Raw genomic sequence first — 22,539 nt, 5'->3', positions numbered from 1 at the left:
GCCACCGCAGGGGTGAAGCTGCCAGGGCTGCAGGAGAGTTCCAGGTGCTTGTACTCTGCTCAGCCCAAAGGCTGAGGCATGAGTGCCCTGTTCCTAGCCGGGAGACCAGCGCAGCTGCGGCCCACCCTCTAAGCACTCACATCCTCCTGACGAACACCAGAGTCATGGCAGTCCCTGCCGGCCCCCTTCCGGGTCACCTGCACGGGTCAGCACCTGGGGTCAAAGACAGGTACTCATCGGACCCAAACAGAGCCAGTCCCTGTTGAACCATGACCAGTCTCAGCCCTGCAGAGTCAGTCTGCCTGTCTGCATCTGGGCCAGCCCTCCTCCGGTGGGGACGACAGAGACCAGTGAGGTCAGCGTCTCTGGGTGTGGCCACAGGTCACGGCGTTTGGAAGTCTTTCTGGTCCCTCTGGCCAGGGGCTGACGATGGAGGTTCCCGGGGGGAAAGCAGGGGTGGGCCTAGCACCGCCTCTCTTCCCAGGCCCTCTGCCTGGCCTGCACTCCTGGGCCAGGATCAGCCTTCTAATTATTTGTCAAGAGGATCAAGACTTGGAGCTATTCCCACCTGAGGCCAAGACAAATCATTTCTTTCCACTGCTATGAAGAAGAACTATCTTAGGGTGGTCCTCCTCAGAACTGGGTGAGCATGAGCCTTTCCAAAAACTTTTCTTAGAAACAAAACATTATTCTGTAAGTGGGGGATATTTTTGTGACAATGGCTCTGGCTAAGCCAACAAGCACTGTCCTGGGGTCAGAGTTCATCCTGTCCGTCCCCCTCACCCAGGGTCTCCAGTCATCTTCCTCTGCGCTCCCTCCCTGCTGCTCACCCCAGCATCCCACCCCCAGTGGCAGGGTGGACGCTGGCAGAACTGAGCTGGCTGCAGGGAAGGACATGGGCTGGGTGGGCAGCAAGCACAACAGGTCCACGTTTTTACTTTCGTGTTCCTTGAAAGAACTTCCCTGTAAAATATACTCAGCATGTGCAGTAAGTAAGACTTGGACATGGTAACTGCTGTGTACCTGAGGGAGTCGCCTCTGGCCCCTGACTTACTGCCCAGGAGGGCATCGTACTGAAGCGTGCCCTCTGGCCTCAGACGACGTGGGTCCACTGCCAGGACCTGCTGCTTCCAGGCAGGTGCCTCGGCCTCTCTGAGCTTGACCGGCTGTTGGTAAAGCAAGGGCGGTTAACAGCACCATCATGGAGGGCTGCTGGCAGGACTACAGGCAACAGAAACCGTGAAGGCAGCCGGCCCTGCTGCATGGTGACTCCTCAAGAAAGGTCAGCTGTCATCCTGAGACCCCTCCATCATTACTGGTCTTTCCTACCGGGCTCCGCGCTCCAGCAGGGACCACATCTTCCTCATCTTTATATGCCCAGTGGCTCACCTGACGTCACTCAACAAATCATCATTGGATAACAGAAGAAAGTTGAGTCACAAGGACTCACTGAGGCCTGGAAGGCTGTAGGGTCCCCAGGACCAAGAGCCAAGGAAACCAAGTTGCAGAGCACCTGTGGAAACTCTCCCCCCCCAGTCCCGCTGCCCACGTGTGTCTCCCCAGCCCCGGCCTCTGGCTCCTGGCCCTCATGGGAGTCCTCTGTGACGGGAGAGGGTAGTGGCAGGTATGGGGAAGGCACGAAAGGGGGCATTATCTCTTTAAAGGACAGTAATTAGTAATTCCAGCTGACGGCCACGCTGCGTTGTTTTAATGAAGAGTTCTATTTTTATAGAAAACACATAATTGAGTGGAAAAAGCAGGCTATTCTCTGAGTCACCACAGCCACACCTTCGGAAAGTCTTAACTCCTCAGCCAGGAGGCCAGAGCCTGCACACAGCGTGGGCTTCCGTGGGAAGTGGGTCTCTTCCCAGAAAACGGGGCCTGAGTCTGAAGACCCAAGTTCAAATCCCAGCTTCCCTTCCTCTAGCCCTGGGACCCCCGGCCAGTCATTTCAGCTTCTCAGAGCTCCAGTTTCAAATCTGTAAAATGGGACAACAGTATCGCTACCCCCTCGGGGCTTTAGGAGAAAAGAAGGCATACGCAAAGCCTCGCCTTCCTAAAGGGTTCAGCCCTTCCTCACTACTTACCCAGCCCCGGTTATGCACAACCACTTACGTTTGCGCTCTCTGCCTCTCTTTCCTCATCTGGAAAATGGGAGTTAACAACAGTTTCTACACCTCCCAGGTTGCGAGGAAAGTGAGTGAATGCGTGGAAGGTGTGCAGAGCAGTGCCTGGCACACAGCCAAGCACGAGGTGTGTTGCTATTTTATTATTATTGAAGTGCTTGGGGTTCAAGCACAGCAGGGTTGTTCAGTGAATCAGCTGGCTGGTCAGGGTTGTTCAGCGAATCAGCTGGCTGGGGTTCTAGTCCCTGCTTTGCCACTCATCAGCTATCTGACCTGGAGAGACCAGCTAACTCTCCAGTTAGTTTCTTTAGAGTAGGAGGGTAAGACCGAAAACTCAACAAATCAAACCAAGACAATGACAAAACAGGGTAAGGGGATGTGAGAGCACTCTGAGGGCTGTAAGAAGCCAACATCCCCATGCGTTCCCTGCCTCCCTCCCTTCCTTTCCTCCATCCTTCCAAAAGAGCAAAAACAACTCCTACAGTCTGCCCATCAGGGGGTCTATGTATGTGCTGGATGCCCAGCTGTCAGTTCCCTACAGGGAGGAAGAGGAGACAGAAGACAGGCCATCGTCTGTCCTCTGTCCCCAAGGTGCTTCCACATGCTCAGGGAAGCTCGAGCAACAGACCAAAGGAAGCAGAAGGGAATCAGATACTCAATGAGTGGGTCAGCTCTGAGTGCAGGAGCTACAAGGCAAAGTGGAGCCCAAGGGGAGTCCCTGAGGCTGGGCAGAATCTGGAAGCACGTCGGCGAGGGAAGGAGGGCACCCCCTGGGGCTGGGCCAGCAGGGGCAGGATCAAAGGCCTGGAGGTGGGGCTCCACGGCCCACTCCCAGCCCTGGATGGGGGCAGGGGGAAGGGGAGGAGCAGCCAGTGTGTCGGAGCCAGCCACTCCCTCACCTCCACTGGGGCTGTGATCATCTGGCTCTTACTCTGGCCAGGGCAGTGCTGAAGGACACAGGTCTCAGAGTCCTCTAAATGCCCCGCATCTGGGAGAGACTCCACCAGAGCGATTAACTGATTCAGCTCACACACTTGCTCTTCAGGACATTATTTTAAAGCTCTAACAGGAGACCTCCCTGATAAGGGAGAGGGACACTTACAGTAACTTTTCTCGGCCCTAAAAACCAGTCATTTTCCCTTGGTTCTGGAGGATTACATTGACTCATGTCCCCTAATCTCTTATGGTTCACACTGATCCTCTTCCTCAGGGGTCCCCAACCTCCAAGATCTAATAACTGATGCTCTGAGGTGACGCTAATATAATAATAGAAATAAAGTGCACACTAAATGTAATGTACTCACATCATCCTGAAACCATCCCCACCACACCACAATCTGTAGAAAAAGTGTCTTCCGCGAAACTAGTCCCTGGTGCCAAAAAGGCTGGAGACAGCCACTCTATCTGACTTTGAAGCTTTCAAATCCTTTAAAATCAACAGCCCCGCAAGCTTTCACCTCCAGGAGCGAGCACCTCTGTTTCAAAAGTTCTGCCCCACCCGCGGAACAGCCGCCTCCACCCAGTGGAGGCCTAACCTGAGCTGACTGATGGCTGACCCAGTGGGCCTTCAGGCCTGGCTTCCCTCAGCTCCGGGAGACCAGTTTCAGTTACCTTCAGGGGACTCCCCAAAGACACATTCTTGATCATGAAAGATATGAACACAAACCGCACAGAAGCCATTCCACAATCACTCTGGGGTGGAAGAACTTCCAGAAGGATCCTTAATTGGAACAAAAGTTGGCTCCCAGCCCAATGTAAGAAACCAGGAAGCAAACACCTTGTTCTGTAATTGCTGCCCAGTGAGATGATCTGGGGACCTGAAGACTACCCACTGCAGAGGGCAGCCCTACTTCAAGGGTATCAATGTGCCTCCTGGGCCCTCTCCCACCTGCAGAGGCCAGGCCACTCCCGCTTGAAAACCAAGGGCCCAGCCACAGCACCTGCCTCCAGCAAATGTTGACAGCAGTGAGACTCAGGAAGCAAAGAGCTAAAAACCACTTTAAAACAAAGAATTCCTTCTGGAAAAATCTGTTTTCCTTCCTTCCTTCCTTTCTTCTTCCCCAAACAAAATAACCGAGGTCATTCTAGTTGGAGTGTGAGCAGAGGACTGCAGGGAGAAGGAAGACTCGGTGACTGCAGTGTCACATGCAGTGAGGTCCTAAAAGGCTCCCCAGAGCCATCAGCGCAGGGAAATGCTGAATGTCAGACTGGCTGAGCCGAAGAGGAACTGACCTTTGGGGAAGAGCGAGCCGGTGCCAGCGATTACGCCTGGCTTAACACTTCCCTCCACCACATGGCCTTGCAAGTTCACCCCAAGGCTGCTAACCCTCATCGGGGCCTGTGGCAGCCAAGAATGTTTAATGAACCTGGCGAAGTGAGAAACTATGCTTGTGCTCATACCTTTGATTCCAGCCCCTCACTGGCGTGCTGGTATTTCAGGCATCCTTTTGATCCACTCCAAGTCCCCAATAAGAATCACCCAATAAACACAGTGGGTTTAAGTCAAAGACATTAATGGAAGCCCCAGGACTCTGATCCCTTCCGCTTGGTGGAATATACAACTCAAAGTTTATCACATGCAACCTGTAACAAAGGTGAGGTGGGCCAGGTAGAGATCAGAAGGGTGCCCTTGAGGCCTACGTTGGCCTTAGCGGGATTCAGTCACCGTCTGGCCCCAGCTAACGCCTAGTTATCAGCTCAAACATTTTCCAAAACAGCCCCGGTTTCCTGGGGGAAATGCTGTGACTGGTTCCATTTGTTTACAAGTGGCAAGCCGAGCTCTGGCTTGTTGAGAGACCCATATAGCTCCTGCTCTGGGGAAAGCTCCCTAGGGCTCCAGACAACCCTTCCCCTAGGACCTTCCAAGGCCCGCAGAACCTGGGCTGGGCAGAAACTCTTAAGAGAGGTGGTAAGAGGGGAGGGGAAGGGCAAACCCAGTTTGCTCCCCTCCTGCCAGCCCAATAGCCTGGGCTTTCAAAACCAGTGTGGCAGGCTGCCAGGCCTGGGGTGGGAGCAATGACTGACAGGCTGGTTATTGGAAAGCTCCCATCATTAGCCCAGGAATGTTGTTTGGTTACTATGGCGACCTTCCCTACAAGCAGCCTGACTAAAGCGCAAGGAATCTGTTACCTAAAACCAGCACCCTGTGGAGCCCATGGCTTCTGGAACAAGCTTATCAGTGGCCTGTTCCTTTGACTCTCCTAGCTGAGCCTCCCAAGCCCAGGAAGGGAGAAGGAAACAGCTAAGACATCGCTGAGCTTGCTATGGGGAAACCTCTCGAATTCCAAGGCCCAGCCTGGCTTGGAACCCAGGTCCAAATAGGGAGCCTGCTGCCCCCTTGAGGCCCCCTGCAGACTGGCCAGGGGCAGCCTGGCCAGCACATGTGTCCAGGGCTTAGTGGAAAGCCCTCAGCATTTCAGGAAGCTGCTCGGGTGTCTGGTTCTCGTCACGCCAGGTTCACGCTGTCCCTGCAGGGCCGTCAGCCACTGCCTCATCACGTTTCTGCCTTTTTAAACTCAAGCTCCATTAACTAAAGGTCACCTCATAGCACGGAAATAAAGATCCCCTTTGCTATGTTTTCTAATCCCTGAATTTGAAGTCAGCTCCACAAAGGCTGGGATTTTCTCCAGGAGTCTTGAGTCCTGGAAATGGTGACCTCCTGGTGGCTGCTAGGGAGCCGGCACACCTCTTCTCAGCTTCCACTGACCCTCCTGTGCAGGACGCCCTCCCCTGACCCACCACATGTGCTGCCCTCCTTGAGCCCCCTGTCGCAGCATTATGCTGTGGACCATTTCCCCTTCCCCCACTGCTGCCCTTGACCCGGCTGTAAACTGACTGTGAGATCTTCTCTTGTCTGAATCTCACAATAGACCCTGGAAGCAGAGGGAGGCAGGAGAGATGTCAGTCTTTCAGCAGCTGAGGAGGAGGGGACATGGGGAGTAGGAGCAAGCTGCTGGAGGGAGCATAGCTAAGTGACAGCCAGGGACCTGCTGCGGCTCCCACGTGAGGACAAGCCAAGAGGAAAGGGTCTATTCCACTCCCCAGCATCGCCCTGTGCCAGGCCTCTTCCACCCGACACGGGCCTGCCAGCCTCTCCTTCACTCTGCACAAAGGAAGAGCAAGGTCTCAGCCACTGGAACTGGCAAGGCGCTGGGTGGCAGAAAGGCTCAGACCTGGTGCCTTTGAGTGCCCACAGAACAGACCTTATTGACGATGCTGAGGTCCGGGCATCTACCCCATCATCTGGGGCAGATTTTTTTGTTTAGCTGCATTGATATATATTGGATTAGGGGCTTAATTAACTGCGGTGGCAACAGCTGGAGCCACACACAGCTTGTTCCCAATGCAGGGAGCAGCTGGAAGAGCAGGCTACGGTTTCAGCTGAAGGGCAGTGACATTCTTCAGTGATCCCTGACCGTAATGGGCGCAATGACATTTCCTGCTAGTCCATGGGTCTCATCCGTGGGGAAAAGCACTGAATTATTTGCAAAGACCCACAGTCACACCCTAGGTCACTCCACAGTGCTGTGGTGGGTGGCTACCCTCCCCCTCATACCCCACAGTCCCTCCCTCCTCACCCCCACTCCCTTTTCTTTTTGGCTTAAGACAACAGAAATATACTGTCTCACAGTTCTGGAAGCCAGAAGCCCCTTGTATTTTATTCAGTTAGTTTTGTAGCCTTTTAGGGTGGCCCAGTTCAAAGGGGAGCTCCCCATGGTCATGAATGTGAGGGGCACATGGTGGCTCAGAGATAAGAACCTTCTCTCTCCGTGGATGGGCGGGTTCACAGATGGAAGCACCACGGGGGATGGGACGCTCTGGGCCCCAAACACTCCACAGCAAGGCTTCTCTGTGGTGACAGGAACACGAACCCCAAATGTGCTCTGGGAATGGGACTTCCTCGGGCTGGGACGTCAGAGGTGTCCCCTCGCGCTTCCAGCCCCTGAGAACACCTGAGGCCCCTGTAGCGGCCCTGCGGTGTTTGGATAGAGGGGCTCTGCTCCCACGGCAGAGGCTGCCCCACGCTGAAGGCTCCTGCCTGCAGAAGCAGGGACCCGGCTGACACCGAGCGGCAGCCACCCTACACGCTGACCACCAGCACCATCTCCCGGGGCTCCCACTTTTTTGGCTTCTATTCTCCCGATGCAGGCACACAGGCGCAAATGTCACAGCTCGGGTCCAGGTATTATTGGGGGCCCAGAAGGCCACCCACAGGGCTCTGGGGGAAGTCACCAGCCTCACAGCAAGGCCCCATCCCTGCCCCCACTTCTCCAAGACACTGAGTGACTGAAGCATTTCCTGGTGAAAGAGTCCGCACCTGAGTGAGGTGAGAGGGAAGAAGAAGGGGGTGGTGGAAAGTACACTTGGGGGACTAAAGAGATGGTTCGCACTCAGCCCAAGAACCAGGAGCAGGTGGGAGGCGCGGTGAGGAGGAAGAGGATGGGGGGTGGCAGGAGACACCTCCCAGGGCGTGAAACAAGCGAGGTGGGCCTCTGATCACACACGGGAAGTTTCAAGCCGACTTCAAAAGGTGGCGCTGGCATCCCCACATCAGGCCAGGGAGGGGATTCTGCCAGCAGAGAGCATTCAGCCCAGGAGTTAGGAAGAGACACACGCAGTCAGATGGGTGGCACTGGCATGGGAAGCTCCTGCACTGGGTCAGGGCGCCCAAGGGAGCAGTGTGTGCAGCCCCTTCTGCGGCTTCCACAGGGCAGCTCTGCGCCCATCTGCTCAGTCTCCATCTGTTAATGCATGGAAGATTCCACTCGGATAAAGGACAACGTCTGACACCTGGCCCAGCCTCTGGTTTCTTCTGTGACACACACTCTGAGCCAGGGGCTGGATAAGGATTCTACCCCTTTTACTGTTCTAACCCTTCCACCGAAGCCTCACTGACAATAAAACACACAGAGGCACGCTCGCACACACACATATGCACACACACGGCTGGCAGCAGACCATGGGTCTGACCCTGCCAGATAGTCTTGAGCTTGGGAAAAAGCCAGGGTAACTGGTACTAGAAGAGGAAGACCTTTGTCCTTCCTGTATTTTTATAAAAGTAAAAAATAAACTTCTAAACAGTAGTTCTTGCTGTACTGTATTTGGGATTAGGTAACTACACCTTGTCCACACACCGGTTCTATCTACGTGGTGCATGCCCTAGGCGACTTGCCTTTTAAAGTGAACTAATTTCAATTTTAATAATCTCTCAAATATAGAAGGGAGGCCAAGAGCCAGGGCTGTCTTGTGAACACAAAGGACAGGCTATGTGGAGCTGGCCTCGCACCATCTCGGCTCACACCTGACCGGGGCAGCTGGGACCTACCTGGGCTCCGCTGACCCTACTCCAGACTAATACCCCCACTCCGCCCACAGCATCGTGACTCCTGACCCCGCTGTTCTGGCCCAGGTGGGTCCCAGCTGCCCCTGGTCAGGTGTGAGCCGAGATGGTGCAAGGCCAGCTCCACATAGCCGGTCCTTTGTGTTCATAAGACTTGATGAGGAGGAGGCCACTCCCAGCAAAGTCCACAGGCAAAGCCACCGTGGCATCTTCTGAAGGAGGCCTGACTCCCTGGTGCAAAGGGTCAGTCCTGCCTCTGCTGGACTACAGGTAAACAGACAAGTGCTTGGCTCCCCGAGTGGGCCGGGCCGCCTGCAGCTCCCGCGATCACTGATCTTGGCTGTAAAAGTGAAGTCGCTCAGTCGTGTCCAACTCTTTGCAACCCGTGGACTGTAGCCCATCAAGCTCCTCCGTCCATGGGATTCTCCAGGCAAGAATACTGGAGTGGGTTGCCATTTCCTTCTCCAGGGGATCTTCCCGACCCAGGGATCGAACCCAGGTCTCCCACATCGCAGGCAGACACTTTAAACTCTGAGCCACCAGGGAAGCCCTGATCTCGGCTGTGGCACCTACCAATTTCTCTAATTCTTTGTGGAACTGTTTTCACTGCCAGCGTGAGTCACCTCTCAGGGCACCAGGACCACACTCCTTTCTGCTATCTAAAGACAACAGCCTTTGGCTGGTTCTAAAGGGTTCTCTTTCAAACCCCGAGCACAGTGGGAGTGGGGGTGCTAAGGGCCCCTCATTCTGGGATCAGGGGATTCAGAGAGACAGGGTTTATTAGCACCCTATGTCACCTGTCCCAGGGAAGGAGGGCAGAAATCTAAAGATGACCTCTTCCTCATTTCCTCCCAAGGGGCAATGCACCCTCCTGCCTCAGCCAGTCAGTGAGGCTCTTGTTCCCCAGGGTCCTGGTTGGATGGCAGCAGGTCCCCTGTGTATAGGCGGGGGCAAGAGGGTCTAGTCCTGCCCCACCCACCACCACTGGGGCCATGTGCAGCGTGAACCCTGCTCCCTAGAGACAGGCATCTGGGTAATGTGGCAAGCAGGAGCTGTGGAGGAGCTGAGAATAGAGGGAGAGGCCAGGACCACTCTGTGGGGATATAAATCTTCACCTCGACAGCCTGTGGCCTTCCTGGAGGTAGGGGCCAGCTCACATGGCCTCTATCAGCCCAGCCACTGTTAGAAACCATCCTTGGCTGGCTATGCCAGGGTTATGGTTAAGTCACACAAGTTAGTGTCCCCATGATGCTCAAATGTAGAGTGCAGGGTCAGATGGAAGCGCCTCGAGCATGTTATCTTAGAGCACAGTCTCCTTGGTGGTCCACACAGCCCCCCGTGGAGCCTGCAGTTACCACTGAGAGCTTCCCCCTCCACACACGGTGCCTCCTGGCACCAAACAAAACGCCAGAGCCAGGCTCCGAGCCCATGAGCTCATCCCATCTTGACTCTCAGCGTGTGCATGACCAGCCTCCCAGCCCAGCAGCGTCCACGGGGAACTCACTTGAAGTTCTCAGGGTACTCCGTGATGGCCATGTTGATAACGTCCAGGGCGTGCTGGTAGTGTTTCTGGGCGGAGAAGAGGAGCGCCAGCAGATGGAGGGCATTGGCGTCGTCCTTGCACACTTTCAGGGCCTCCTGCAGCTGCTCCATGGCACTGGAGATCTGCCGGAGAAAACTGCCGGCTTAGCGACCTTCCCCAAGGCCCACACTGCTCCCCGGACTCAGGGGCCAGGTGCCAGCCCACGAGGCGCAGCAGACCCAAGTGAGACCGCAGGCACCGTGGGGCAGGCAGGAACTCTGATGAGAAAACACACCCTCGAACACCATGGCAAGGGTCTGCTGTTCCAAGTCAGTGCTGTCTCACAGCAAAGAGGGGCATGTCCACAATGGATCATGAAGGACTGGCCGGAAAGCCCCAACCAAACTGGAGGAGGGGGACTGTGAGAGGCTACCCAGACCCTGGCTACAGATCTCTCCTCTGAACCCGTTCTTGCAGTGATTGGGGCTGACAGATACACGCTGCCTCCTGCTCAGGGGCTCTCAGTGGCAAGAGCTTAGGCCTGGGGTCAGACGGGATGTGAATTCCAACTCTGCCACTTCCCAGCTGGCGCCGGGGCAGGGGACTTGGCCTCTCTGAGCTGCAGTTCTTATGCTGCAAAATGAGGATAACAGTCCTATCTACGACACTGGCCGAGAGGGCGAGACAACGTAGGAAAAACGTCCTGCTGGGCATGGAACACGTTAGAAAATGTGAATTTCCCTCTTCAAGCCCCCAAAGCCCAGGCAGCTAATGAACAGGTTAAGAGTCTTCCTTCCAGTCCAGAGAGACATGTTTGCTCAGGCACTCAGGCTTAGCGGTTGTCAGCTATTCGAGACAACCAGGGCCTCATCCTCCCAGGAACGTCAGAGTCTTTTTCCAAAATCTTGCTCTTGACCAAACCTCAGACTACATCTCCAATGCTCCTGGAGGGGTCTACAGTACACAGGTCAGCTGGGTGCTCTGGTCCCTGGTGTGCCTGACCCCTGCCTGGTCTCTGCACTACTGCCAGGCCCAGAGTTCTCCCTTGGGGGACTTCCTTCTGTGGAAAGGTCATGGAAAGTAAAGGAGGAAGCTAAGGTCAGTGTGACTGCTGGCTCAGCTTGCCCATGCCCCCCACCCCAAGGCTGCTCCAGCAGCATGATCCTGGGCTGGGTGTCCAAACCCGCAGCCTTCACTGTTTGAGCAGCTAGACATGCTTTGGAAAGGATGGTGCAGAGGGCCTCAGAGACCAAGGCAGGCAGGACTAGCTTAGAGTCCATTCAGAGACCCTCAACCCCCTGAGGTTACCAAGATCTGGGGGCCCCAAGGACATGGGGTACCAGGCTCCACTGGCCTGGCCCAGCCATCTCTCCCGGAGGACAGACGCCATTCATCAGAGGTGACTGAATAATTAAAGATACTAAAAAATGCATCATGGAAGGTTTTATCAGGAACTGGACTGGCAAGGAAAGTACTGGTTCTCCAACTGAGGGCTAAAAATAAACTGGTCTTGGACATCTTTGTGTTCATGCTCCAGGGAGCACCAGAGCGGATTGATGTTTCTGGAGACAATGGTGGAGAGTGCCTACTCTAGGACCTGGGAGTCGGGAACCGCGGGCAAGTGGCATGGGGGCTGGAAAGACGGCTCCCTGAAGAGAGGATCAGGGGCCGGAAGTTGACACGGGCCCGTAAAACCAACCACCAGGCTGGTGGACAAGGCTCCAAGTGCCCGCTTCCAAATGGGACAGGGGAACAGGATTCTTAGAGCCACACAGGGCTGCTTTAACTAGGTCAGAGTGGGCTCTGAAGCTGAACTGTGCAGGCGCGGCCAGCTCCTAGCTCCTGAGCTCAGCAGAGCCGCAGTGCCTCAGGCGTCAGATGGGGTCAACGGCACCCTCGTCGTCAGCTGCAGGGCTGGCCCGCGCCCGTGGAAAGACAGCAGCGCTCTTGCCAGCCGGGCTGCCCATCACCCGACCGCGAGCAGCCACCACCCAGAGGGCTCTGCGGACTCCTCTCTGCCAGGCTAGAGCCCAGCCCCGGTCCTGCTGGCTTGTCTGCAGTCCCTGAGTGGCCCAGTGTCCACACTCACCAGAGAAAGGCCACCGAGAGGCCCTGCTTCACACAGAGCACCAGCCTGAGGGGCCCGTGTGAGAGCAGAGACTCTGAGGGGCCTGGGAGATGGGAACCTTCACTTTTTTCTGACAGGCAACCAGCTGGGTGGGTGATTGCCTGACCTCACTCAAGTCCCTCAGCAGACCTTTTGGCACCAACAGCTCAGCTCAGAGAAGGCAGGTGGGCCTAGAGAGCCTTGGGGATCGAGGTGGTCAGTGGATAGGAGGCCCCAGAGGCCAAGCCTGGTGGTGGAGTCCACACGGTCAGGGGAAGCTCTGTATCACACAGAAGCAGCTCCACATGACAATCTCTCTGCTCCCCTAGGCCCCTGGGGAAAGCTCAGTGAAGGTGAGGACACAAATGTTTACTCAGGTCTCCTGTCAACTCCTCAGGAGACGGACGTGTTGCAGGGGGAGTGAGGGCAGAGAACAAGCCCTTCCTGTGTGCCCACCAGAGGTCAGGGGCTTTACCACAGTAACTGACTTAATCCTTGCCTGGGTCCTCTGAGGTGGAGTATGAAGGCACTTTCATTAACAGATAAGAATAGAGGCTCAGAGAGATCAAGTCACTTGCAAAGGGTTGCACAGCTGATAAAAGCAGCAGGGCCAGGAGGAGATCAGCACCCCCAGAGACCTGGGTGTTAGGACTCACCTGGCGGACGAGGGCCAGCTGCAGGGAGACATACAGGATGACCTGGGGGTCGCCAGGCGCCAGCTGCTGGGCTCTGTATTGGGAAGGGGAGCAGTGAATCAGCCATCAAGGGTCGACAACCAGCATGATGAGGGTCACAGCCAGCCCTGTGCTGGGCACTTTTAGCAGGGCCAAATGCTGGAAATTCTGTCCAGCCCCACCTTGGAGGGTGCCCCGTGGGAGATGACAGCTGGGGCGGAAAGCCCAGGGGCAGCCCAGGCCAGGGTGGTGACTGCCAAGAGGGTTGGCTTTGGCTGAAGTGGGGGGTACCTGGGAGGGCGGGACTAGGAGGTGAGGGAAGCCCCTCTCCTCCGGGCAGTTGTTGGCCTGGATGGGCCCTGTACAGAGCCTGCAGCCTGCCCTCCACGTGGGACAGTGAAGACCTCTGGAGGATGAAGGGGCTGGATGGCCTCTCTGGGCTGGAAGCCTTGGGAGTGAAGAGCCGGTGGGGGAAGGAAGGAACTATCCCCTGATCCTGGGGCTCAGAGGGAGTTGGCCAGAATGGGACTCTCTTTCCTCCCTGGGTTTGAGAACAACCTGCCCCAGAGGGGAGCTGGATGTTCCCAGGAAGCTGGCACAAGAAGTCTGGGGCAGGCCCTGACCCAGCCCCTGCCATCTATGCTCAGAGGGAGCAGGGCTCAGAGGGAAGAGCCCTACAATGGCCAGAGGAAGGAGGGAGAGGAATGCTCAGGTAGGGCCAGGCTGTGGTGGAGAGGAACTCACAGGAGGGGCCTGGGGGAAGGGTTCTCTGCCTCTCCCCCACCACCCCCAAACCTAACTCCCTCCCAGACTCTGGCGTCTAAGGAAAGCTCTCTGAGGGCTGGGGGAGGGAGCCTCACAGCTCTTAGGTTGGGGAGGGTCTGGGAGGAGGCAGATCCCCTTTGTGAGCCCCTGCTACTTGTAGATTACTGTGCAAGGTGCTTTCCTGCTTTCTCTCATGTCCCCTGAACTCAGAAGCAGGAGAGCTGAGCCTGGGGGCAGCTCCACCAGTGCAGAAATGCTCAACCAGACCACCCAACCGCAAAGGCCTGTCCCTGCTTCCTGCGTGAACTCTCAGAGCCTCAGTTTGCTGGTCAACAAAATGGAGACAGAAAACTCTGCTCTGCACACCAGAAAGTCCCCTGAGAGAGGAGAACAAGCCGCCTCACGCAATGCTGCCCTTCGGCGTCCTTACCTCTCCAGCGTCTGCAGTGCTTTCCGGTGTAGTTCATCTTGCTTGGATTTCAGAGTCGCTGCAGGACATAGGACAGAAACAGAGCCGTGAGGGGCTGCTGGAGGGAGCCAACCCAGCCCTGCCCCACCCGGGGCATGGAGCTCTGTGGGGAGAGGCCCCACCGGGACCCTGTCTGGCAAATGCTCCGGACTGGTGCCCTGGTTACCAGGGGAAGGGGTGCAGATGTCCCCTGGCCCCAGCCTCCTGGCATGCACACTTCTTGGCACAACAGGTCCTTCTACCCCTTTGCCTTCCTTGCCGCATGGGCCATCCTGATCCTTCCAAAGGCCCGAGCTTCTGGAGAAAAGTTACACCTCTGTCTTGGCATGTGCCTCCCTAGGCTTCCTTACTCAGGAGGCTCCTTCTTTTCTAACCATTTTAACAAATTTCAAGTGGACAATTCAGTGGCATTAAGTACATTCACCATGTCTTGCAACCATCACTACCATCCATCTCCAGAACATCTTACCACCCCTGACAGTGTCTGTACCCACTGGAAACGACCTCCTCTTCCGCTGGCCCACCCCAGAAACCTCTATTGCACTTTGACCATGAGGCTTCTTGCTTTAACCCAAAACAGATACCTCCCTGGTAAATTAAATCGGCTTTAAATGCAGTAGGATACGCATTTGAAGCCTCAGCTACACACTGAACCCCCTGAGAAGCTTTAAAATGACAGTCACAGGCTCCAGTCAGAGTATGTCAGGATGCTGCTGGCAGCACCAGGCAGGGATACATGTCAGGGGTCCCAAGCTCAGAGAGCAGCCCTGCTTCTAGAGGATTAAAGGCACATGGAGGGTCTCTGGACTCTGACCAAGGGACTGATGACTCCCTCACTTGACCAGGGTGTGGGGACCCCAGGGTTCCCTATCAGAGCCTCACTGACACCTCGAAGTGACCACTGTCACTCAAGAACAAAGAGCTGGCACTGCACCAGGATCTTACCCTTCCTCCTCCCTCCCTTGTGCAAGTACCAGCTGTTCCTACCTCTCGCTGTGTGGGCATCTGAAGCCCACTTCCAGGAGATGGCATTTGGGGAGTGTGGGGGGCTGATGACTATTCCGGGTTTGGCCTGGGTGGGGACCTATCGCTCCTTTTCCCTCAGGCTGCAAGGATACAGAAGGAGGTGGAGTTGGTGGGGCTGGGGAGGGAATGCAGGCTCCAGGCGGCAGGAGGGGAGCCTAGGCACCAAGCTCAGGTCACGTATTTAGTAAATGCTTGCTGTGTACCCAGCTCTGTGCCATGCACCGGGGGGATTTAAAAGACCCCAAAAGATGGCAGTGGTGCTGCGGGTAAAGGTGAACCAGAACGAAGACACTGGGGGCTCAGGGCTGGTGGCACAAACGCCCCAGGAGTTCCGGGGCAGAGATCAATTGGGGCTGGGCTTGAAAGGAGAAAGAACCAGGTTCATGAAGACGGCACATCTGAGGCTGGCAAAGTTGCAGCAAAAGCAGAAATGAACTGGGGTGTGTGTGTGTGCACACACACTCGTGCACATCAGTGTATGAGTGTCTGCGTCTGCACATGTGTGTTTTTATGTACGTCTGCACACCTATTCTAGAAGAGTCAATGGAAGTGTGTTGGGGGTGGACACTGACGGGACAAGAGGCCTGAGAGGCCATTAGGAGGCCCGAGTCACCCCGAGTGGAGGTTCCCGGGCCCCGACACTCACCGTCGGTGGCCTGCAGGCTGTAGGTGAGACCCAGTGCCAGGTAGCCCTTGGACAGGAACTCCCCGGCTTCCTCCCCAAGGTGGATCACCATCATGGCAAAGCGCTCTGCCTCCTCCAGCTGCAAAGAGGGGAGGCAGAGGTCACTGGGGAGGGCAGCTACTCACAGGCACCCAGCCTGGGACCCTTGGAACTGCAATTCCGCATACCTGACCAGAGAGGCCCAGGCGCCTTTCAGAGGCCGCCCAGCCACTGAACGGAAGGATAGCTGTTTCCTCCACCTGCGACAATCTGGACCTTTTCCCTCATCCAGGGGCCTGTGTTCCAGGTCATGGGATGCTACCTTTCACAGGGAAAGTCTGCCTTGCTCCAGAGACCCCAGCTCCCCACAGCTGCTCTGAGAGCCTGGACAGTCTGCGGCAGCCTCTTTCTTCACATGGCCCCCATGGATGTCACTGCCCTGCTCATCAGCAGAGACAGGGGAGCCGGAAGCAGGCAGGGGTTGGGGCGGGGTACAGGCTGGGCTTGGGGACCAGGCCCTGGGATAACCCACCCTGCAGAGCAGGCAGGCCGCCACGCCTTCTCCAGCTGTGAGCTTGCTACCCGACACCAGGCACTCTAACTTTTCAGGGGAAAAAGGCCTGGGGTTGTTTTTGTCCTGGGAGCAGGAGGGACTGTTTCAGTTGGAAAGGGACCAACTGGCGCAGGTCACGTGTACACACATCTCACACACCACACGTGACACGAACAGAGGAGCACACAGGCGGCTCTCACGAGCCCTCTGGGGCACCCACACAGCAGGCAGGGGACAGCTGGGGGCCTCAGTTGTGCCCGCTCACAGGCCTCCCAGAGGCCCCTTCCCTTCGCCCAACCCTGGAATGTCATCTGCCCACGTGGCTGGTATGGCAGTGTCACCAAGAATGATTGGTACCACCCTCAGCAAGGGATTCATACCCACAGCCCCAATGCCACCCAGAGGTCAGGGTCCCTTGTAGGAGACTCCCCTCCACCACCCAGAGGGGCCCACAAAGTTAAGCTGGGTTCTGACACCCCAGCCAGTGTGCCTGTCCCTGCCCAGGGCCACCCCCCTCGGCAGGAGAGGGACAGCTCTGTGCATCTTGTCATCTGACTGCAGGCCATAGCTGGGGGCACTGGTAGGCTCTCCTTCCCTGGAGTATTAGAGGAGCCTGAGAGAGAGGCCATTAGCTGTGGGGAGGCGAGCTGGGCTGAGTCCACCTTGAGGGCACAGCTGTGGGGAGCTATGTGCAAGAAAAGGCTGGCGGAGCAGAGAACCCACAGAACAGAGGAGTTAAAAACTCCCAAAGTACAAGAGAGGTAGAGTGGGTGAGCTGAGAGCCCAGAGAGCGATGGTGGGGGTTGGGGGGGCGGTGGGGGCTGACTCCCAGTAGCCCAGCCAGAGCCAAGACAAACGCTGACAAGGGCAGCTCTCCAGCCCCCATGTGGTCGAGCTCAAGCCACTGACCTGGGCAGTGGACCGCCTCCAGGTTGGCAGACTGGTTACTGGAAGGACACGGAAGCTGAGAGCTGAGCCTACATCACCCTCAGGCCTGAGGTCTCGGGGTTCAGGAGAGGCAGGCAGCTTAGCAGACCCCATGGCTGCCTGCTGCCCAGCCTTGGTTGCCGGGAGGACTGAGGGCAGTGGATGCAGAGATTTGCCTCCTGGAGCACGTGGCCCAGCAGGATGCAGGAGAGCTGCGGGGCCTGAAGTCAGAGCCAGGCTGAGCACTGGGCAAGACCCCAACATCCTTGGAGAAGGGAATGGCAACCCACGCCAGTCTTCTTGCCTGGAGAATCCCATGGACAGAGGAGCCTGGTGGGCTACAGTCCATGGGGTTGCAGAGTCAGATGACTGAGCAACTATCACTCACTCAAGCCCCCCTTGAGTGAGGGGGCCCCTGATAGATATGGGACCTCGGGCAAGTCACCTCCTCTCCTTTCTGTGCCCCAGAGGTCCTCATCTGCAAAATGAGGAGCTGGGGCCAACCCCTTGCCAACTCCTAACTGCTCCTCCCTACAAACCTCCACGGGGGCTTCTGCAGCACTCGGCTCTACGCTGCGCTTGGCTGGGGCGGCGCAGCGTCACAGGCACAGGATGCTCGGATGAAGCACACATGGACTCTCTAACGGGGGAGGACCCCATGGGACAGGGTGGCTCTTAATTAAGGCTCCATTGTGTGGTGCTGGCCTGGGGCCACGGAAGATCCAAGAGGGGGAAACTGCCTGGCCTGGGCTGTCCTAGGAGGCCTCCTGGCAGAGGGGACAGGAAGCACCAAGGGAAGGGCAAGTGAGCAAACAGCATCTTGCCTCCTCTGAAATATGCGCAATGCTGGTGTGGTCTGTCTTCCACTGTCTTCAGGCATCGCTATGCCCCATTCAAATGGGAGCGAGCTTTTTTATAAATCGCCAAGTGAAAGTGAAAGTCGCTTAACCGTGTCCAGCTCTTTGCGATCCCACAGACTATATAGTCCATGGAATTCTCCAGGCCAGAATACTGGAGTGGGTAGCCTTTCCCGTCTCCAGGGGATCTTCCCAACCCAGGGATCGAACCCAGGCCTCCTGCATACGAATTATAAATAGAACTCAGAAACCTCCTGCACTCCATATATATACACTCTTCTCATGGCCATGTCCTTCTCCTAGGCAAATGCCAACTTCTATCTCCTGCAACCCACACAGAGGGTGCCAGGAATGAAGCTCAGCAATCACTGGCATACAGGGAAAAGTTACTCTGCAATTCATGTGTATCATATTCTGGATTAACAGGGCTCACCAGCCTTTAGTTTCAAAAAGTGACAACATGCATCCTTAGGTTTTCCAACTTGTGGTCCACTCTGACTCCAGGTTAGCAGCCATCCTTGGCCAGTACTTGCCAGCCCTGCCCACACAGTTTAAAATGGTCTCTGAGCGTGGTGTCAGCATTTGTCTCAAATCAAACCCACAAGGCTTCAGTGTACCACTTTTTCATGTGGCCGACAGCACTTTTGATCTCTATTACCTACCACAAAAGTTTTTTGCATGTGGAGTCAAAGCGATGATTATGAATGAAAAAAATTCTATTAGTTTTATTAAATATGATAATATACAGTATTAATATATTTATTCATAGGTACTTTAGCCAGCCAAAGGGGAAAATGCTATCGCATTAAAAATCAACAAAATCCCCCAATATATATGTATTTTAAATATAAAATATAAATACATAATGCACAATTCCCCTTCATCTAAGACAGGAATGGGAATCCTAAAACTCTTGAGAATATGGTTTTCCCACCCTTGTCTTTAAGTGTGATGAAGTAAAGTGAAAGTGAAAGTTGCTCAGTTGTGTCCAACTCTTTGTGACCGCATGGACTATACAGTCCCTGGAATTCTCCAGGCCAGAATACTGGAGTGGGTAGCCTTTCCCTTCTCCAGCAGATCTTCCCGACCCAGGAACTGAATGAAGGTCTCCTGCATTACAGGCAGATTCCTTACCAACTGAGCTATCAGGGAAACCCTTAAGTGTGATAAACCCACCTAAATCCAGAATCACTCCAAGCCCCTGAGTAAGTTTTCCATGCAAAGATCAGGATAGCCTAGCAGCTAAGAACACAAGCATTAGGGCCAGGCTTCCTGAACTCAAATCCTGGCTTGGCTATTTACTGTATGACCTTGGGCAAGTTGCTTCACTCTGCTGTGACCCAGTTCCTTCTTCTGTAACATGGGGATAACAGGTTTGGATCTCACAGGATTGTGGGGAGGACTGAATGATGAAATAAAGACAGGACAAACGCTCAGAGCAATGCTTGAAGAAACCTAATCTACTATCACTATTAGCTGTGATATTAGATCTATAATTAGTTTAATTTTCCAGAATTTTTTTAAGTCTCAGTCTAATACAGGTGGCAGGTGTCATCTGGGTAGAGTCCGTGTCCCCTACAGCTACATGGACTCACTGACAAGTTAGGAAGTGGCATCAAAGACCTTCCTGGAACTCAGAGAGGAGACACCACTGCCTGCCTTCCGTCTCTGGCGTGACCCTTAATCACAGAAAAGGAGTGATTCTACACAAGGACACCAGGGTCTCCTTGCAGTCAGCTGTGCCAGGTGGGCCCACCTCTCTGACCCCTCCCCCGCCACGGTCCACAACACACACACCAGTAACCACCCACCTAGCTGTGTCACAGTACTCACTTCTACTGTGGGTAATACACTCAGATATTTTCTGTGCTATTCTCTATTCCCTTTATAAAAGGGTTCTATTTCGTAATCAAGTAGTAGGTCTCAATCTGTGATGTGAAAAGCAAATTGCTGACTGAGCTGCCCAGAGCCTGCCCATCTACAACCACCCAGCCATGTGATACCGCACTTGCCCTTCCCAATCCCCACATGCCTCCTCCTGCGGCCTCCACAGTGGACAGCTAATGGCTCTAGAGTTGCGGCCCCTGCTTCAGTAAGATCTGCTCAGGTTACAGCACTGCACCCTCCTTATTCATTAAAATACTTCTAGGGTGAGGGGTTTTCAAAGCTTTCAACCATTCTCCTGCACTGCTCTTTTTTTTTTAAATATTTGTTTTTGGCTCCACGGAGTCTTTGTTGCTTCAGGAGGGCTTCTCATTGTGGTGGCTCCTCTGTGGGACACAGGTTCTAGAGCGCTGTCTCAATAGCTGTGGCACGTGGGATCTTCCCGGGCCAGGGATCAAACTCCTGCCCCCTGCATTGGCAGGCAGATTCTTAACCACTGAACCACCAGGGAAGTCCCCCTGCACGGCTTTTTAACACCTCTTTTAGCTGTAACTCTGCCACGACACCCAGGAGGAGACCCCCCATCCTCCCTTGCAATTCCAGAGCAGCTGGGTGCCCACCAGAGCGTCACAGCACGGTGGCCAGCTGACAGAAGGGTTTTTCACAGCTGAGGCTGAGAGGTACAGGGCACTTAGGGGACCCATCTGAGGTCACCCCGCTAGTAAATGGGAGAACATTTTCTAAGTTTTCAACCCAGGTCTTCTGAGTCTATATCTAGGTCTTTGAGAGCTGCTCAATTCATGGCTGCCCTCTGTGGGTCTTCATTTTTCTCCTCTGTGACCCTTTGAGGAAAAGGATGTAAGAAAGGATGCAGCATTTTGATCCTTTGCTTTTGCTTTCTGTAAGTAAGGAAGTGTTCCCGTGCTTTTCCAAGTTCCTGCCTATCTCCAATTCTCCTAATTTGGTCCCCGCACAGCCAGGCTCCTGGCTTGTACACTCTGCTCCTGCTCGGGCTGCCTGGTTCATCTCGCAGGCACCAGGCTGGTTGTACCCCTTCCTCCTGCCCAGGGAGCCAGAGAAAGGTCACTTCTGAGCCTGCAAAGCTCTGTTTAAACAGCACCTCCCGTTTGTCCTAAGTTGCTTCCCACAGGGTCCAGGACCTATTGTTATTTGCTCTCCCCCAAACACATTTTTTCTTCCTGGAAGTAACAGGTACTCTTCGTATCTCCACAAGCTCAAGGCAGGACAGCTGGCATTCTTTCTGGACTCCAAAACACTTAATCCATCTTTCTGAATCTCAAAAAACAAAGGCAACACCACAAAGGCGCATCCTTTCTGAGAGGCTTCTATTTCAAAGGGGCCATCACAGGGATGGTTACCATTGACCAGGCACCTCCCACGTGCTAAGCAGGGACACTGCTCAGCCCTGGGGGTCACAGCCATCCTGTAATGGTGGATGCAACTATCTCCAGGTTACTGATAAGGCACAGAGAGGGCAAATTACTTACCCAGAGTCACACAGCTACTAAGTGGGAGGCCAGGAATTTGAACCCTATCCTCTCAGCCTCCAAAGCCTACACTCTTTCCACTACCCCATCCACCCCCTTAGGGGAAGAGGCTGAAGGACAGCACCACAGACTTTTTAAAAAACAAGCATGGCTTGCTTTTCAGTTCCACAACCTCCTCTCCTTCCACATGTGACACACACACACACACCCCCTAGCCGCCTAGAAAGGTTTTAATCTTTTTAATTAAATGAATTTGAACTAATTTTGTTTGCAGGGATATGAAAAAATATTTACAGCTCCTCTTTCTCATGCCTCGAATAACTGGCTGGGACCCTGGCAAGACACTGCCATGTTGAGGCAGGAGGCTGCCCCACCGCTGTCACCAGGTCAGAGCCTGGACACGACACCCTCCTCCACTCAGAATAAACGGCGGGACCAGTGCTCTCAACCCTGGGATATCACAGGTCCCTCTGCCCAGGCCCCTCCTCACCCACTCTCACTTGGGCAATCTTGCTCTCAGACCCAGCCCGGAGCATCCCACACTGGCTCTGGGCATAGGGACATTAGCCCTAGGCATAAGGACAGGACATGAAGGTAACAGGTGCCCCACCTCTGGGCACATGGCCACCTAGTCTGCTTTCACCCAGCACAACTCATTTTTCCAAGTCCCAGTTTCAGCCTCCCTTCCTGCAACCTGGGCCAAACTGTCCACCCCCAGATCTCCATCCCCTGCTCATGGGGCTTGGCTGGGCCTGCTGGGGGCTGACGTGAGTCAGAAGAGACATGAAGGAAGGAGACGGAGGTGGCGTCAGACGCCTTTCAGGATCTGTGCTTGCCACCCGCACCAGCGCCCCTCTGCCTGCCTGTCAGACCCTTTCTTCCTGCTCATAGCCTTGAGGACAGAGAGCGTGGGCCACCCTTCCCGTGGTCTCCTAGGAGAACAGGCTGCCCCTGGCCACCCACAGCCTGCTCTCGGCCCAGCACCAACCCAGGGAGCAAGCAGGGAGACCCGTGAACCAAATGTAGATTTCCCACACCTGTCCCTCCCGGCCGGCTGGAGCCAAAGTCAATCTATATTTCTGAAAACCTACTATGTGCAGGGTTCTTTGTGGGAGCA

At 55.1% G+C, this 22,539-nt stretch overlaps 1 protein-coding gene across 2 annotated transcripts in view; it reads right to left on the bottom strand.

Moving 5' to 3' along the window:
* TTC7A (tetratricopeptide repeat domain 7A) overlaps window positions 1–22,539 on the bottom strand; it is a 122,848-nt gene that overhangs the window by 32,065 nt on the left and 68,244 nt on the right. For both annotated transcript variants that reach the window (XM_019970104.2, XM_019970106.2), the window contains 4 exons: window positions 15,676–15,793; window positions 13,965–14,022; window positions 12,752–12,824; window positions 9,971–10,131 (listed from right to left, as the gene is read on the bottom strand). In XM_019970104.2, coding sequence (XP_019825663.2) covers window positions 9,971–10,131; window positions 12,752–12,824; window positions 13,965–14,022; window positions 15,676–15,793 — 410 coding nt within the window. The remainder of the gene's footprint in view (window positions 1–9,970; window positions 10,132–12,751; window positions 12,825–13,964; window positions 14,023–15,675; window positions 15,794–22,539) is intronic.

Source organism: Bos indicus, chromosome 11 (assembly GCF_029378745.1).
Source record: "Bos indicus isolate NIAB-ARS_2022 breed Sahiwal x Tharparkar chromosome 11, NIAB-ARS_B.indTharparkar_mat_pri_1.0, whole genome shotgun sequence".
NCBI classification, from domain to species: Eukaryota; Metazoa; Chordata; class Mammalia; order Artiodactyla; family Bovidae; genus Bos; species Bos indicus.
The sequence above is the reverse complement of the archived record's forward strand: the minus strand, read 5'-3'. Positions and strand labels throughout refer to the sequence as shown.